At 39.5% G+C, this 17491-nt stretch overlaps 1 protein-coding gene and 1 pseudogene across 5 annotated transcripts; one reads left to right on the top strand and one right to left on the bottom strand.

Annotated features, from left to right (window-relative positions):
- Positions 1–340: 340 nt before the first annotated feature.
- LOC147279183 (TRAF-like family protein) lies at positions 341–8344 on the bottom strand. Its single transcript, XM_086249728.1, has 10 exons — positions 6770–8344; positions 5771–6244; positions 5374–5675; positions 4137–4856; positions 3779–4057; positions 3347–3508; positions 2287–3225; positions 1974–2189; positions 1323–1583; positions 341–1086 (listed from the first exon to the last, which is right to left on the bottom strand). Exons 1-10 carry the CDS (start codon positions 8166–8168, stop codon positions 733–735), a joined length of 5106 nt encoding a protein of 1701 aa, XP_086105854.1. The 5' UTR covers positions 8169–8344; the 3' UTR covers positions 341–732.
- A 4127-nt stretch (positions 8345–12471) lies between these two features.
- On the top strand, positions 12472–16671 carry LOC147279182 (protein FAR1-RELATED SEQUENCE 6 pseudogene; annotated as a pseudogene). 4 transcript variants are annotated; one of them, XR_015123472.1, is made up of 2 exons: positions 12472–12612; positions 14620–16671. The product of XR_015123472.1 is annotated as a protein FAR1-RELATED SEQUENCE 6 pseudogene, transcript variant X1 (transcript). The 4 variants fall into 4 exon arrangements; XR_015123473.1 differs by having other exon boundaries at positions 12516–12601; XR_015123474.1 differs by lacking the exon at positions 12472–12612 and adding an exon at positions 12696–12791.
- Positions 16672–17491: the final 820 nt, after the last annotated feature.

Here is a 17491-nt window from a genome sequence, read left to right as displayed (position 1 = left end):
TCCATCTGGTGGTTATCATTATCCTAATTCCAGCTGAGTCATAACCTAACCGTTGATTACTTTCAAAGGAAACGGCTCATGGCCCGCAGGACAGTAGTCTGTATTGCCCCATATAAGCCCAAATCTCGGATCAGACCAAATTTGGGTGACATTTGCTTAGCAAACAAGAAACCTATTTCTACGAAGCATATATTTAACATGATTTTGCCTAATCCACGATTCTGATTCAGTCCGACAACAGCAAGAGAACTGAATACTCAACAGCATTTGCTCAAAAGTCAAAACCCAAATCAGAAACTCAGAAAGTCAGAATTACGATTCACTTCGACCAAAACTCCATCACCTCCAAACAGTTGGATGGCCATAAGATCGAGTCAAGATTCAAGTGGTAGAGAATAAGAGAAAAGCTTTGAAAAGTAAATTAAGCACATAATTAACAAAATTTTTCAAAAAGCCTATAATTAACTTTTTAAGGGGAAAAAAAAGGGGGCAAATGAGTATTGGCATTTGCAACTGTTCGTTCTATTGGACTCACTACTTCCTCACATTCATTTTAGACCCTACCCACCCCTCCCATCTTCCATCTTCCATCTTATTCTTTTTCCCACTCGGGTTCCAACAGTTCAAACAGTCAAAATGCCAATAAATAACTCCAAAAAATAGCAATATCACCCAATCCCATTGGGTGAATGAATGCCTACACCGCCACAAAGAAAGCTATGACCCCAGCATCTAAGAATGGTTGAACCAGGGTCCGACAGGTCCAACAGCACCATTCACGTGCCCGTTGCTATGAATCCCAACACCGTTTGGGATAAGTGAAGGCGGCAACCCAACAGCCATTTGGGGGGGTGCACCAGGATATAACCCATGATTGTGTGGGAGGGCGTGAGGGCTCACAAGAGGACTGGCGGCTGGACTGCCTTTACGCTGCTGAAGGGTATGGATCTGCCTGAGCCCTTCTTCATGAATGCGTGACAGTGTCTCCAACTCCTTCATTGATAGAGCTTCCAAACCAGCTCCATACAAAGGGGCATGCCGGGACATTTCTTCCTGAAGCGAGGCCTCAAGGGTGTGAATATATTGCTGCAAGAGATAAAGAGACGCATTAGTCAAACCACATTCTAGTGTTCTTTTTTTTGGCGTAAAAACATTCTAGTATTCTTCAGTATATAAGATAAATCACAATTGGAAGGTTAATTAAGCAACCACCACAACTAGCTGCATCTGGTGAAAAGCAAATTATTAGAAGACAAAAGAGGAAGATCATAAACACAAAAAATATGGGGGGAAAAAGGAATAGGCTCTGTTGAGGCAAAAACCTGGCAGGCCTGCAATTTTGATTCCATCCCATCAATATAGGCTTCACACCGAGCAACCTGCTCTTCCTTCTCCCGTTTCTCTCCTTCTGTTTGTCCCACTGTTTGTGTCAACCGCCGTACTTCATCCTCAAGAGATTGTCGAATTTCCTCTCGGGTCACATTCTCTGTGGCATACCGTTTAAGTTCTTCATCAAATCTTTTACGTGCAGCTTCAGCACTCTTCAACCTTTCAGCCAGAGCATTTTTCTCCTTCACCACTTTCTGTCACATTCATTAATTGTAGTTAGAAAAATGCATCCTAATACAAAGCAAGACACAAACGTCAAATAAAAATATATTTTATCAGTAAAGGATCAACCCAAAAGTAATTTTCAAGTATGGCCACTACATTCCGTCTGTGTGTTTCAGAATCAAAAGAATTGTCAAAAGTCCAAAACTCAAATGGCATGCAGAAAAAAATTGATGCATCTAATAATAAAAATACACTTAAAACATTAAAAACTAAAAAGCAATTGCTGGAGGCCTCAAGTGACCAGAGACGGGAGAGAGAAGATACCATCTGAGAGAAATATCAAACAGATAAGATAACTAGCTTATGATAAAAGGTTATGAGGTCATTATAGATGACAAGAATAAAAAGTAATCTGATACCTTCAATTCATCACGTTTTCGTGACTTCAACTGAGAGATTTGTGCCTCTGCATCATGAAGACGGTCCTGAAGCACTTTCCTCTCTGTAGTGAGCTTTCTAATTTCATCATCTCGGTCTGAGCGATGCCACTCAAGCTGACTCTCAACTTCTTGTATTTGTTCAGAAAGTTCCTTCTTTTCTCGAGCAAAGCGGTCGATCTCAGCCTTCATTTCAGACTGCCACATCATGACATGCATCAATTCTAATATTCTCCGAAAAGAATTAACAAGATGTGCTAATCCTAGCCATATCACCAGTTAAGACAACAAGTACCTTAAGACGATTGCTAGTGGCTTCAGATTCACTCAGTTTTTGCGATATAACAGCTTTTTCTCTGACCATATTAGCAATTTCTGCTTTCCGCTCTTCACGCATGCGAATAATTTCATCTTCACTAGCACATAACTGGTGCCAAAGAGCAGCCCGATCAACGTTTGCAAGTTCAGCAACCTCCCGCATCATACTCAAAACTGGTCTAATAATTTCTTGCTCCTCAGAAGCCAAAGTCACCAATATATCCAAATCTAGGTCAACTTCACGGCTACTATCTGTAGTGCTAGTGGCACGATCAACTAGTCTCTTTAGCATTCTCCCTCGATAAGACTCGTCAGCATACCATTTAAACAATAATGTGTAGAGCATCTTCACAAATCCCTTAACACAAGGATCTCTAGAGAGGGCCAATTTCTCAGCAAGACCAAGAACTGAAGTAAAATCGTCTCGTTGGACTCTCAGCTGTTCATTGGCTTCTCCCTCTACTACAGCATCTGTCTGCTGAAAATTGTCCGCAACAAATCTAGCATCGAGATTTAACCTTTGAGCAAGGCGCCTTTCCAAAACCATGGCCACAGAATGAGCCACAATGGCACCACGAGCTACAGCTCTCTCAAATGTTTGAGAGGCTTCAACAGCCAGACAAGGTATGGACAACATCTCAATCAAGATGTAAATATCAGAAAAATGATGACTAGCACGGAAAGCCTGCTCATCCATCAAATGAAACCTTTCAGAAGTAGACCCATGTTCACCAAACAAGAAAAGCCCAGAATGCATTGTGGAGCAACTGTCACCAAAATCATCATCACAGTCAATATCTCTGAGTATGGTTTCAGCAACATCTCCCCAGCTATTTACAGTTCTACTTAAAAACTCAAGGACACAAGGAGAAACATCGACGCCCAAACTCTTTAGCCTAACACGAACAGATCTGACCTACAAAGGTGAACAGAGAAGGTTAAGCATGTCAAAAGTAAAAATACAATAATTTGGGTTGGGGGGTTGCTAAGAATAATATAATAAAGTAATAAAAATTCAGAACATGCTATATGCATACCGCTTCAGGTAGGTGTTGGCACTGGGATGCAGCTTTAAATATGAAATCTATGGTTGCAGCAAGAGGTTCATCATTTGAATCTGACAAAAACTCGAAGGATTGAGATAAAACTCGTTCCCACACTTCACTGCCACAGTCCAGTTGACTAAGAGCACCAAAAACCTGGGAAACAAGATAAACATAACTTACAGAAGAACAATGTAGCAAAAGCCTAAGTTGAGCAAACATGCACATGCTACCTAGACTGTTTTCCAAATAAACTAATACATACCAAGTACACACGCATATGCAACCTAGTGTACACTCAAAATCAGAATATGAATCAAAGATGCTTATATATATATATATATATAAACATGTCCAGGAAAAGGATATAATCCCTGATAAACAAAAAGTAAATGTAAATGAATGTGCCTTCAGAGAAAATCTTACAGGTGTCCGCAACGCAGGTTCCGCATCAGGCTTTTGAAGTCGTTCTATAAGTGCAAAAGCAGCAAGTGGATGCTCTGAATGCTCAACCAACTTGGGCACCAAAGCAACTAGATCTGGCTGCAAATGCTTAGGAGCTTTATCCAGTACAAGAGCAATTTTTTGTGCAGACTGAGGCCTACGTCTTGGTTCAGGACAGCCTTGTGGAACAGCTCCATCTAGAGCTCTCAGTGAGTTTACAATCAATCCTAAGAGCTCCTCAGATTGCTCTGGCCACTTGGTCTAAGATTCAATTTTTTCAAACATTCAGTACAATTACTTAAGAAAAGTATATAAAAACTTGAGCAACAAAGTATTGTACCTTTGAACGAAGGGACACATTTTCCGAACCCCCAGCAGATGTTTCTGGGGGGCAAATTGGCTGCCCGGGAAGAGTTTTCCCAGGTATGCTAATCCCATTCATGTCAGAGCTTTGAACAGCTGAAGCACTGCTACTTTCATCAACACTGGTATCCAATCTCTCATATAAAGGAAAATGCCCAGATTCTGCAGCTCCATTTTCTCTATCAGATTGCAGTGGACTAGCAGCTCCACTTCCATCTGGAGATTTTGCGTTTGCATCACACAAATCACCATTAGAACTCCCTTCTGTAGGTTGGCAACACTCAACCATAATGTCCAAAAGTAAATCAATAATAGCCTGCTGCAAAACTTTGACTCCCATTAGCAAATTCATCAAACTAGGGGAAGATTCATCATTCTTCAAGACCTTCATTCCATCACTGCTACCCGAAAGCTTGGTTGGAAGAAGCAGGCGCTTTACTTTAGCAGGGTCATCAAGATAAACACGGAGTCCAGTTAGAAAACCAGCAATGGCACCAGCATCCATCAGAAGCTTTTCTCGTAAAGTAACCTGTGGCTGTGAAGGATTATCTCCATATGTGAGGTGAAATCCAGCTCTAGAAAGCAGGTTTCTAAAGATATCTTCCTCGTCACCACCAATTCCTTCACTATCTTCAGAATCAACGAGTTCATCAGGATCTGTTGTCAATGCATCCTGATCATCCTCTGAAGCGAAAACCTGAAGTGCAAAATGCACATGAATACAAGCATAGGCAATCACCATTAAAGGGCAGAAGGGTAGAAACGCTCAACATTTGTTTTTAGTAAAATTATTTTGCATCAATAATAAGCCAAAAGATATAATATGAATTTTACTGATTGACAATTGAATTTTTACAGCTCAAGACAGAGACATTGATAAGGTCAAAAAATGTAGTTGTACCTTAAATCTAAATTACATTTTTATGCAAATAATAAAAACCAAGTAGACACGTTAACTTACATCAACCGACCCATGATAGCTCCTTCATGAATATATCCGAAACCATGTTAGCTAAGAAGTGGAAAATGAAAAGCCACCCAAAACTTCCCAGAAAATAAAAAACATCCTTATCTCAAGACTCAAGATTGGACAGCATTCAAGAATGAAGAAACTTCAACATCAGGCAGACTGTCTGTTGGCATGCTAAAGTTTGAACGAAACCTAGTCAAAAATAAAGGCAGTGTATAACTGAAACAGGCCTGTAAACACTAACCTCTAGATCTGAAAACTCAAACCAAGGACAGCAGTCCAATATTTCACAAACAAAAACAACAGTGTCACGAACAAGAAACCCTGCATCTGCTTCCAACATATCTGACACCTTCATGAATTGCAAAACAGAATTGTTCCAAGTCTTTGTGCATATAGAAGATTCCTTCCATACAGTTTTGGCAGGGTTCTTTTGATTCACGACAGCCATCCTGTATCTCACCCAGAAGTTCTTATCCAGATCGCTACCAACCGACTGATCACTCTCCAAATAAATACATATGGTGTCAAAGGACTCATATACACCTGCATCAAGGACAAACATACTGTCGTTAAGATTAAGAAATGCAAACAACTGAAACCACCTTTTTCAGTGGAGAAAATGCACGACAGCTGCTTACCAATCCGAAGCTCACATCCACCAGCTTGAAAGAATTTGCTAAAGATTTTTCGGGTCTCCATTATTTCCTTAAAAGACAGGAAGTTCTCCACCTTCCATGTAAATGAACTTCTTTTCGCATTCTTATCCATCTGGGAACCAGCATTGCTCGACTCAGTATCCTGATCGGTTAAATCCTGCATTATTGATGTCTCTTTCAATATAAGGACCTCTGCAGAGAATACAACAGTGTCCTGAACAAGAAACCCTGAATCTTGATCAAAGAGACTAGTAAGCGTCACAAATTCACGCCAACCCCAGTCCTTTGCAGCTTTGGAGTAGCGGTTCTGAGACTCCTTTGTGACAGACTTCTCGTCCATCCTCTGGTTCACAACTGACAAACGATGACTCACAAAACAACTCCAATCACTGGAAGTGTTCCGTGAATCTGTAACTTCAAGAAACACTGAAAGGTGGCATGGTGGTTGAGACTGCCCTGATACCACCAAAAATATGGAAAATTTTCATCAGTTCACTCTCTCAAGCATGAGCTAAGCAATTTTATTCTATCACATTAAAAATATATGTTTCACTGTAGGGAAAATCAAAATTTTCTTGACATACACAGTCCTATTAACAAAATGAGCTTGCCTCAACAAAGCTCATTGAGCACAATGATCAGAGTATAAACAAAAGATGCAATCTATGGTGGCTTATGGTATCTCTGATAGCATTAATACATACCAGATTTGCAGTGGCCCATGATGCCAAGTAACTACAGATGCAGCTCCAATACGTTCAAGTGGTGGGATTATAGTGAAGGACATGTAAAACCATTTTCAATTAGGATAAAGGTACTACTAGTCCTCAAATATCTGTATGAGAATGATGTATCACATGGTTTCATAACTTTGCAACACATTAAATATTAAATTCACACTAAGAAAGAGTTATCAATGGTTACAACCAATCATTAAAGGTAAAACAACCGAGAATTCTCCTGTGCAATAGAGATGCATACCTCGGGGATAAACAATGAGCCGACAGTCCCGATTCCCAATCTGAAACCTCCTGCTCTTGATGCAAAGACCCGTTATCTTCCTCTTCTTTAAAAGATCCTTCAGCCTTGTGAAATTCTCAATCCTCCAAGTGAATTTCCCCATGTGCCCATCCAACTTCCTTGCGCCACTACTGCTCCTCCCTGCAATCAATCCCCCATTCTTTGAAAAGCTACTAAACTCCTTTATCACATGAAATGAGGTACTAAACACTGCTGTATCATCCACCAAAAACCCCGACTCTGGCCCAACAAAATCCAACATCTTCATATAATCGTTCCACCCCAAACTCGTATTATCCCCGCTCTTATTATCAGCAGCAAACCTCCCATACGAGTCCCTATGCATGTGATTGCACCCGGGCTTCTGGTTCAACACCGACATTCGAAACAAACACCAACAACTCCTATCAGACAAGACCACCGTCTTGTCAGTGTCCTTGCTCTCCAAACACATTGACAAATACTCCACCGCATTCACCGAGCTCTGGTACACACTAATCCTCAAATTACACTCCCCAGCCGGGAACACCGGGCTCATTATCTTCTGAGTCTTAATCATCTCCTTAAATAAACTAAAGTTATGCACTTTCCAAGTGAACTTCCCACTCAACACATCGGAAACCGGGCCGGCCACCACGGAGGCCGACATCATCGACCCTGCGGCGGACGACGACTGCAGCTCACTACTATTATCTCGCGTGAAATTAACGGACTCATTCAATATCAAAATATCGGCGGTAATCAAAACGGAGTCGGTATTGAAGAGATAACCTAATTTGGGATCAAAGACAGTAGAAGAGGGCGTGAAATCGCACCAACCGTGAGACTTCTTCTTGCTGGAGAAGCGGTGCCAGGAGTCGCGGTGAATGGTCTTGGAATCGTCGGCGACGTTGACGATGGCGAGGCGATAGCTGGCGAAGCAGTCCCATTTCGACGACGACGTGCCCCGCGGGTCCATGATTTGGAGGTATATGGAGATGTACCCTGGCAAAGCCTGCGAGTCTCCTTTAGGGTATATTAGCAAACGGCAATCGTACCCTCCCACCTCGAAGTACTTGCTCCACAGTGCCCTAGCTTTGATTCTCGGAAAATTCTGGACCGTCCATCTGCACACGGCCGAGTACTCGCCTCTCCGATCGACGGTCACGGTCTCCTGCGCCCCTCCGCCGTCCCTGGACCCCACCGCCAGGTCCTCCGGCGCCGCCGCCGGTATCGATAGGGACTTCTCGGACGACCCGGAGGCTGTCGAATTCGACGACAACGTGGCGGGCTGTGATTGGTCCGTTAGAGTCGATGCGGAAGACGACGATGGTACGGCCTCAGACGACGTCGTCGTCGACGAGCTCTGGTGCTGCTTCATTTGGGCTTCGTTGTCGTTCGCGCGTTTGTCTCTCTCTCTCTCTCTCTCTCTCACACACACACTGTCTCTCTGGTTTTCGTTTTCTCGATCAATTTTTAATTTTTCTTTATATATTTTTCAATTCTGTTCAGAGAACGAGAAGGAGGAGGAGAGAGGAGGGTGGTGTGTGGTAGAGAGGGTAAACATAACAACAAGAGAGGGACTTTGGACAACAAGCGGCGCACTGTAGTTAACCTGCGCCGCTCTCCCTCCCCTTTCCTTTTTTTCTTAATTTTCGCTAATTTTGCGTTTCTGAGGTTTGGTGGGTTATGATCCGGTACATCCAGGATGTATTTCGCTACCTAGGACGCGGCCCACGTGGGTCGTGGTGTGCCGTAGATTGGGTGATGTAAGAGTTTTTTTTTGCACCGAGTAAGTTGCACGTGCGCTGGGACCCACAGAGGTTGTGGCCCAATTAGGAGGTTATGACAGCACGTGCTTCGCGAAGATCCGCTGTGGCCTGGTCCGTGTCTCTCTGGTCGACTTGGTCTGCTGGGATAGGGCCACGTCAGCATTAGTGAAACTTTTGGACCAATGATATCGTGGGTCGCATGATACTAATGATTTTGCCCTTTTTTTGGGCATTTCACGTTTTTATTCTACAGTTTCTACTGCACTGCTTGAAGCTTGCTTACCTATTTGATGCAACTTGATATTTGGTGTGCCAACTTGCTCCATATACCCTTTATTTAAGAAAAAATTACACTTAATACCCTTCAAATTTAAGGTTTACCCCAACTTTGCTCCAACAAAATCAACTCACATTGTCATTTATGATGAAAATTTCTATTATATAGTGTCTACATTCATTGGCCCTGTTTCTTCATCACATAATTTTACACGTAATGAAAGCGGTACACATAATACGTAATGAGAGGGATATACACAGCACATAATGAGAGATGAGTAATTATTATGTATAATTGTTATATCGTCATATTATGTAACCAATTCATACGAATTTTTCTATGATAAAAGTGATATATACATAAAATATATACACTCATAAAAAATAAATTATTTTTATCATATATTATGAATTTATTGCAATACGGGTCAACTTCGTTTAAGAATTTGTTAGACTCCATCTATATTAGGCTTCCACATTTTTACATAACTTTGTAACAAATTCATGATCGGGGCAATGTGTGAGTAAATTTTTCTTAGGGAGCAAAGTGAGACAGGCTACCACCCTTATCTTAGCTTAACTAAGAGTTGTCATATCTAATTAGAAGTGCAAATCTTGTTCTTTTCGACCTGTATACCGTGAGCAAAATATGGTTGCAAATGGATTTTGTTGCTTTTGTTATAACTTATGAGTTGGGTTCCGTTGTACTATCCACCAATCCCTAATTCTATTTGTATGTTACATTTTCAAGATATTTGTGGGGTCGCCCGACTCATCACCCATATATTGTTTTGCAGTTTGTTTTTGGGCTTTTAATTCACATAGCACATTCGACAAAAAAAAAAAAAAATCTCATAGCACAAAACTTGAAATAACAAAAATCACATAGTACAAAAAGGACAACAACAAAAAAAGAAGTGAGACACACTTCAAAGTTTAGGGGCATATGTGGAATATTTCCTTCATATGAAATAGTATTTTCAAAATTAAGATTATTAATACCAACAATTTACAATCCTTCTATGCACTACCATACATGTACTACTTTAATTATATTAGTTAATTTTTCAGAGGTGTAACCTGTCTAGACTCACTTGTTTGTTAAATAAAACTCCATTTATTATTATTATTTTTGCAAAGGGGAAACAACTTTATTTATAGATGGGAAATATCCCCACTCAGTACATCAGACAATGTTCTTTTTCAATTTACGTTTAAATAAAAATAAGAGAAAAACTTTATTCTCATCTCTTTTATTCTCATTCTTCTTTTTCCGTCCGCATCTCAATCTAAAACCATGACTAATAGTCATTATTTTATTTAATACAAAAAGAAGAATCTCTAATGCATCACTAATTTAACACGTTGAAACATAAAGTGCAAATAAACAAGAAATGTAAGTAGAGACGGCCAATCAAACAAATTTTGTGCAGTCATAATTTGACAATGTTTATAATTAGGGTATATATATAAGGCTTATTTGCACATTTGCCCCCTAATTTTTAAGTTTTTTCTCACTTTGCCCTCTCACATTTATTTGTCTCATATAACCCCCTGAGCTTTTATATCGTTTCTCACATTGCCCGATTCCGTCAACTCCGTCTACACTACCGTTAGAAATGCTGACTTGGAAGGATAATTTTGTCATTTCATTCGAAAAATATATTTAAATTAACAAACTAATAAAACTTTAAATTAAAATAAAACTTTTAAAATTATATTAAATTAAATAATAAATAAAAAAAAAAAAACCAAACCCCTACCTCCCCACCCACTACACATGCCGGCCATCCCCCTCTTCCCACACTCTGCACATTCCGACCACCCCACCTTCTCCACCCACTGCATATGCCGACAACCTCCTCCATTCTCTCTCTCTCTCTCTCTCTCTCTCCCTCTCTCCCTCCCTGCACATGCTAACGACGACCTACCCAGCCTCAACTTCTCCCCACCCATCCAAGACCCGTACCACCCAGCCCCAGACCGCCCCGCCCCGCCCAGCCTTGCCCGACACAGCCTCACCCTACCTCGATTTACCCTATGCAGCCCAACCTCATCCCAGGCCACCCCCACCCTTACTCAACCCTTCCCCCGCCCCGCCCACCCCCACCCAACCCATCCCCCGCCCTGCACAGCCTCACCCTGCCCCGATTCGTCGCACGCAGCCCGGCCCTCGCTCTGCCCCAATCTGCCTCACACGCTGAGCCCCTCCTCGCCCAACCCTAGCTCGGCCCAACCCCTCCCCCTCGCCCACCTCCACCCAGCACCTCCCACTGTCTCACCCCACCTCCCCTCCCCTCCCCCAACCTCACCTCAAACCCACAATCCAAATATTTATTTATTTTAATTAAAATTTCAGTTTTATGTTTTTAATTAAAAACATAAAACTGAAATTTGCAAATAAGCCTAATAAAAATGTGATAAGGTTGCCAACATGGCATATTGGGTCCCACAAATGACCACATGGCAAAGATTGGTCATCTGCGGCTAAAAAGACAAAATTGCCCCGCCACGTCAGTATTTGTAACGGTGGTATAGACAGAGTTAACGAAATCAGGCAATGTGGAAAACGACATAAAAGTTCAGTGGGTTATATGAGACAAATAAATATAAGGGGGCAAAATGAGAAAAAACCTAAAAATCAAGGAGGCAAATGTGCAAATAAGCCTATATTTAACTTATTAATTATAGTATAAAACTTGGTGATCTTTATAATTAGGACATACAACTTGGTAATTGGGATTATCTGTGGATAATCTTTATAATTAGGGTATAAATTCTAATTAATTGACTATCATATTCCCTTTATTAAAAAAAAATTCTATAGGTAACTAAATAATAAAGAAAAAATTTTTGACAACCACTTCAAACCTAAACTGTATTGATGACATGACAATAGCATCTAAATTGAAAAACACACATACAAAGAGAACTTGGTGCATCCTGTACAACCCAATTTTCTTTAAATCTTATTAAAATAATAACGTCAATGTGGAAAGAAGTGATTAATCAAGAATTCCATGAAAGCTTCGCTATCTTACGTGGACATGTCCTCACAAGAAGATGATATTAATTTCTTGATATATTACAAGAAGATCATTTTGAATTGAAAGATAATTAATATATTAGTGGTTTAATTATGTTTACATGTCATGGAGGACAATGGTACTCAAACTCTTTTATCAATTTATTGGAAAATTATTTTATGTGGTTTAACCACGTGTCCATAATAACATAGTGTTACTAATTTATAATAAATAAAAAATAATAATAATAATAATAATAATAAACAAAAATCAACTTTATTGCATTAATAAAGACCCCAAAATCAAACTTGTTACTCATGGTAAATTCACCAGTTATTTTAATTGGTGAAATATTTTAAGTACATAATAGCTTCAAACGGCAAAATAGATTGTATTTTTTATTCAAATGAATTTGGATTAGAGTGTAAACCGTAAAGTTTGATTGTAATTAGATGGGATGAAATATTTCCACTAAAAAAATTCGGGTGCCAAATTATTGTTATTAGCTCAAGAAAAATAGTTATTATTAATTATTATAATTTTGTAAATAGAAGAACCCTAGAGGAAACAGTATCATAATGCTACAGCCCACGTGTCAGAAGAGGGGGTCGATAGATTTGAGGAAGCTCCGTAAGCCCCTGTGTGATTCACACTTTTCCTTCAACAACAGCCAACTCGGAGCACTGACTCAGCCCCAATTTCTCTCACCGTTGATTACCCGCCTCGCCGAGTCCGACCCGGTAAATCGCTTGTAAGATCACCTAAATTCTAACTACACTTTCCTAACTTTCTGTGTTATAGCATATAACAATGGGTTTCCAGTGGATCGCTTTGACCTAGGACTTTGATCAATGATTGTTTGGATGCGGGGAAATGGTGGGAAAGTAAAACAAAGTTCAATTTTGAACGTTTTAGTGCTTAATCTGTTTGGTAGGTTAGAAAAACAGAGTGGTTAACTTTGCTTAATCTCTATCTATTTTCACTCAAATTGAGCACCAAAGGAAGAAAATTCAACCGAAATGAACGTCTTTAACTAAAAATTAACGAGATTGTTATTATTCTCATTGGGGTTCTCGATTGTGATTTGTGTGTGAATTGGTAAATCTTTGTTGTTGTATTGTATATTTACTGTAATGTTAATGTTTCTTGAACGTGGTTTCACATGTTAATTGAGGGATTGTTGGAAGCTTCTAGCATTTTTCATTGGAGATTTTCTGACAAATGCATGCTTAAAAATTTAGCTTACAGATAAAGTGATGCTTAAATTGATAATTTTTCAGTATTTGATTTTAATACTGAACTCGGGGGTGTATCGCGGGTTAAAAATTAGTTTAACCCTTAGTTTTGGAAAAACAAGACAATTATTTGTTAAAATTTTTCACCAAACGTGCAAAATGTCTGATAAGGGAATCAAAATTGTTGGAAATGGTTGTTTACTTTGGAACCATTTATCACAGTTAAAGATAGTTTGTGTTGTATGCCGGATAGATTAAAGTTTTGTGTTGGTGTATTGGCAACATGGGTACTGGAGAATATGATTTCTAAGTCACATATATGTATAGGGTTATTTTTAGTGACACATTCGGTCCTTAGGTAAAAAGGAGGAGGGTTGTGTTAGGTAGCCTGATAACTAGAATAAAATTTCCAGGTCACAAACATGAGTCCACTCTTCAGAACCAAGATATCCATATAGACATATGACTTGCAGTGAATTGTTCGGTGAAGTTCCATTACATCGAATAATACATGCTTCTTAGTGCTTTTAAATGATTCACTTTGTTATAATTTGATAAATGACCCAGGAAGAAAAGTATTCAGCACCAACAACATGATCAGAAACGATATAGTTTGATTCGTATGTACTAGTAGTAGTGACCTTGTATATATTAGCAGTTTCCTATAGTCGTTTGTCAAGGTTGCAGCATTCTCGAGTTAAATTCATTCTTAGTTCTGTGCTTAGTAACTTTTGCATTTGAGTCTCTGTAACTGGCACCCTTGACTGTTGCCTGTAGTGTTCAAACTTGGTTGTTGTAACATGCTTTGGTTGTTGTCACATGCTTTGGTTGATGTCACATGCTTTGGGTGTTTTTGCATGCATTGGTTGTTGTGACATGCTTAATATGTGCTTAAGAAACCAGAGGCTCAGTTTTTCTTTAAATAAATTCTGGAGATATTCCTGTAAGCATTTGCAGTTTTTTCCCTTATAATTAAAGGTGTCAATCCGTTAATTTTTTTTTCTTTTCTTAAATGAGTAAGTTCTTCAACATTCTTAGAAAAATCTTTGCTGTCAAGAATATTTCCAATTAACTTTACATGATTGGAAATAGCAAGTATTCATCAAATGCTGCCGTCTATTGCTCCAAATCCTTATTGATAACAATCTCCAGATTCTTCTATTCTCATGAATTAATTGTACAGTGCCAAACTAGGATCAGATGTAACTTTGAAGATGCTAAGCTAAGGGCATTGGAATAGCTGATGTATCATATTTGTTAATCAGAAGTGCTTAAGATAAATTTACTGGTCAATGGCTAGGTATCAGAACCTTTAAGAAGTTGATCTCTGTATGTTTTGTGTCTGCACTGTTATCTTGCAAATATTTCTTTATTGGAATTGAAATTTTTTTTGGCATCTGGGCACAATGCTATCTTAGCAATTCATTGTAAATCATGAAACCTAAAATTCATGTTGCATTTGTCATATAAATTTTTTGTTTAACCGTGTGTAAAAAGTTGACTTTTTATGTTTGCCATTTCAGATGGAAGAAGTTTGCCTCAATAGTGAGCCAGTGTTTGACGAAGGTGTTGATTATGACTTAGAGGGAGACTGCACTGTGCATGATAATGGAAATGGGGACACACAAAGAAAAAAGGACCCCCCACCACCTACCGTTGGTTTGGAGTTTGACTCTTTTGATGAAGCCTATGACTTTTACAATATTTATGCTAAAGAACAAGGCTTTGGCATCAGAGTAAGCAATTCATGGTTCAGGTCAAAGAGAAAAGAGCGGTATAGAGCAAAATTAAGTTGCAGCAGTGCAGGTTTCAAGAAAAAGAGCGAAGCCAACAATCCAAGACCCGAAACAAGAACTGGTTGTCCTGCAATGATAGTTATCAGGCTTGTGGACTCCCAAAGGTGGAGAATAGTTGAATTAGAGCTTGAACACAACCATCAGGTGAGTCCACAAAGCAAAAGGTTTTACAAGTCACATAAGAAAATGATCATTGCTGCCAAAAACGCACAACCACAGCCAGATCCTGTTACAGAAATTCATACTATCAAACTGTATCGAACAGCTGTTGTGGATGTTGGGAGCAATGGATACTCAAATTTTAGTGAAAGTGAAGGTTTGAATCCTATTGATCACTCTAAACACTTGGAACTTAAAGAAGGAGATGCTCATGCAGTTTACAACTACTTTTGTCGCATGAAATTGACAAATCCTAATTTCTATTATTTGATGGATCTTGATGATGATGGACGCCTGAGGAATGTGTTCTGGGCTGATGCCAGGTCCAGGGCTGCATATGGCTACTTTTGTGACACAGTTGCAATAGACGCAACAAGCTTGGCAAACAAATATGAAATCCCCCTGATTTCATTTGTTGGGGTAAACCACCACGGACAATCCGTGTTGTTGGGATGTGGCTTCCTTGGGCACGAGTCAGTGGAGCATTTTGTTTGGATGCTGAGGGCATGGCTTAAATGCATGCTAGGGCGCCCTCCACAGGTCTTCATTACTGACCAATGTAAGCCCTTGCAAAGTGCCGTGTCTGAGGTGATCCCAAACGCTCGTCATTGCTATTGTTTGTGGTACATCATGCAGAGACTTCCGGAGAAGTTGGGAGGACTGAAGGGATATGAAGCCATCAAAAGACAATTGCACAAATCTGTCTATAATTCCTTGAAGATAGCTGAGTTTGAAACTTCGTGGGCTGAAATGATCAAGCGCCACGAACTGGGGGATAATAAATGGCTTCAGACATTGTATGAAGAACGGCAAATGTGGGTTCCAGTTTATTTAAAAGACATATTTTTTGCAGGAATGATCCCTATTCGAGAAAATGAGACATTGACTGCATTTTTTGATGGTTATGTACATAAACATACATCTTTTAAGGAATTCGTTGATAAGTACGATCTAGCTCTACATAGGAAGCGCATGAAAGAGGTGGTGGCTGATATGGAATCAAGAAATTCAATCTTTGAATTGAAAACAAAATGTAACTTTGAAGCGCAGCTATGTAAGGTATATACAAAGGAAATTTTCAAGAGGTTCCAGTTGGAGGTTGAGGGAATGTACTCCTGCTTCAACACAAGGCAGGTGAATATGAACGGGCCTATAATAACCTACATAGTCAAAGAACGAGTTGAAGTTGAAGGAACCGAGAAGGAAGTTAGAAGCTATGAGGTATTGTACGAGACAACACAAGTGGATATCCGATGCATCTGCAGTTTGTTCAACTACAAAGGTTACCTATGTAGGCATGCATTAAATGTTTTGAATTATAATGGTGTGGAAGAAATCCCGTCACGCTACATTTTGCCACGGTGGAGTAAAGATTTCAAGTGCAGGTATCTTCTACATCATGGCTCCAGTAATATTGATGAGTATAATCCAGTGTGCTGGCATAATCATCTTTATAAACTTGCCCTTCCAATTGCGGAAGAAGGGGCACAATCTGAAGAACATTATAAGACTACCTTGCAAGCATTGGAGGAGTTGTTAAACAAGTTTCACCTTGTAGAGGATACTCTAGTGTAACATAGAACGATATATATATATATTATATTATTATATAATGATGCTAACTCCCAAGAAATACAAAGCTCGTCCTCTATTTGATTTGCACTCACTCTCTTACACACAGAAACATAGGCAATAACCAGTTTTTAGCAGTTAGTGTTTCTGGAATGAACTTTGTAGCTGATGGATGCGACATTCTGGTGCTTCTGAGACTTCATAATGCGGTATGATTAACCCATTTTGTCATTTTATTGTACTTGGAATCATTGTCAACCAGTGTGTTCCAGCAACTGCTGTAGGCAAGTAAGCCAGAAATGGTAGTTCACAGACGATCTAGATCGGTGGAGAAAAATTGTTATCTAGGATAAGTATTTCTCATCTCTTCAGTCGCTACATTGGTAGTGTAATGTTCAGTACTTAAGTTAAGAAGTCTCTTAGTCTTTTTAATCCCTCAATTTTTCTGGCTAAGGCAATAGAACTAGCTCAGTAACTTAGAAGCTGTTCAACTAATACGTGGCTGAAACATGAAAGTCCATTAGCTTTTGGTCACTGATTCGATCTTAGATCAGGCCTGACAACTTACCAAGCATACAAGTTTTCAAATGACAGCTTTTCTGAGTGCATTTAGAACCGAAGTAACGAAATTCAAACTCTGTTTCATTCTTTTTGGTTTTTTAATCTCCCCTTTGCCATTAAAATAAACATGCGGTTTTGGGGATACACAAAAAGAGTGCACATCGATATGGCAACAAATTTGGTTTTTTAATCTCCCCTTTGCCAATTACTGTGTAAAATGTGGAGAAGAATGTCATCCATAAGTCTCAGGTTGCAGAACCTTAAGCTCTTTGGTCCATTAAACCATATTCACAATAGAAGAAACAAT

The sequence above is a fragment of the Dryas octopetala genome, chromosome 7 (assembly GCF_963921425.1).
Source record: "Dryas octopetala chromosome 7, drDryOcto1.1, whole genome shotgun sequence".
NCBI lineage: Eukaryota > Viridiplantae > Streptophyta > Magnoliopsida > Rosales > Rosaceae > Dryas > Dryas octopetala.
Note: the sequence above shows the minus strand (reverse complement) of the source record. Positions and strands in the feature narration are given on the sequence as shown.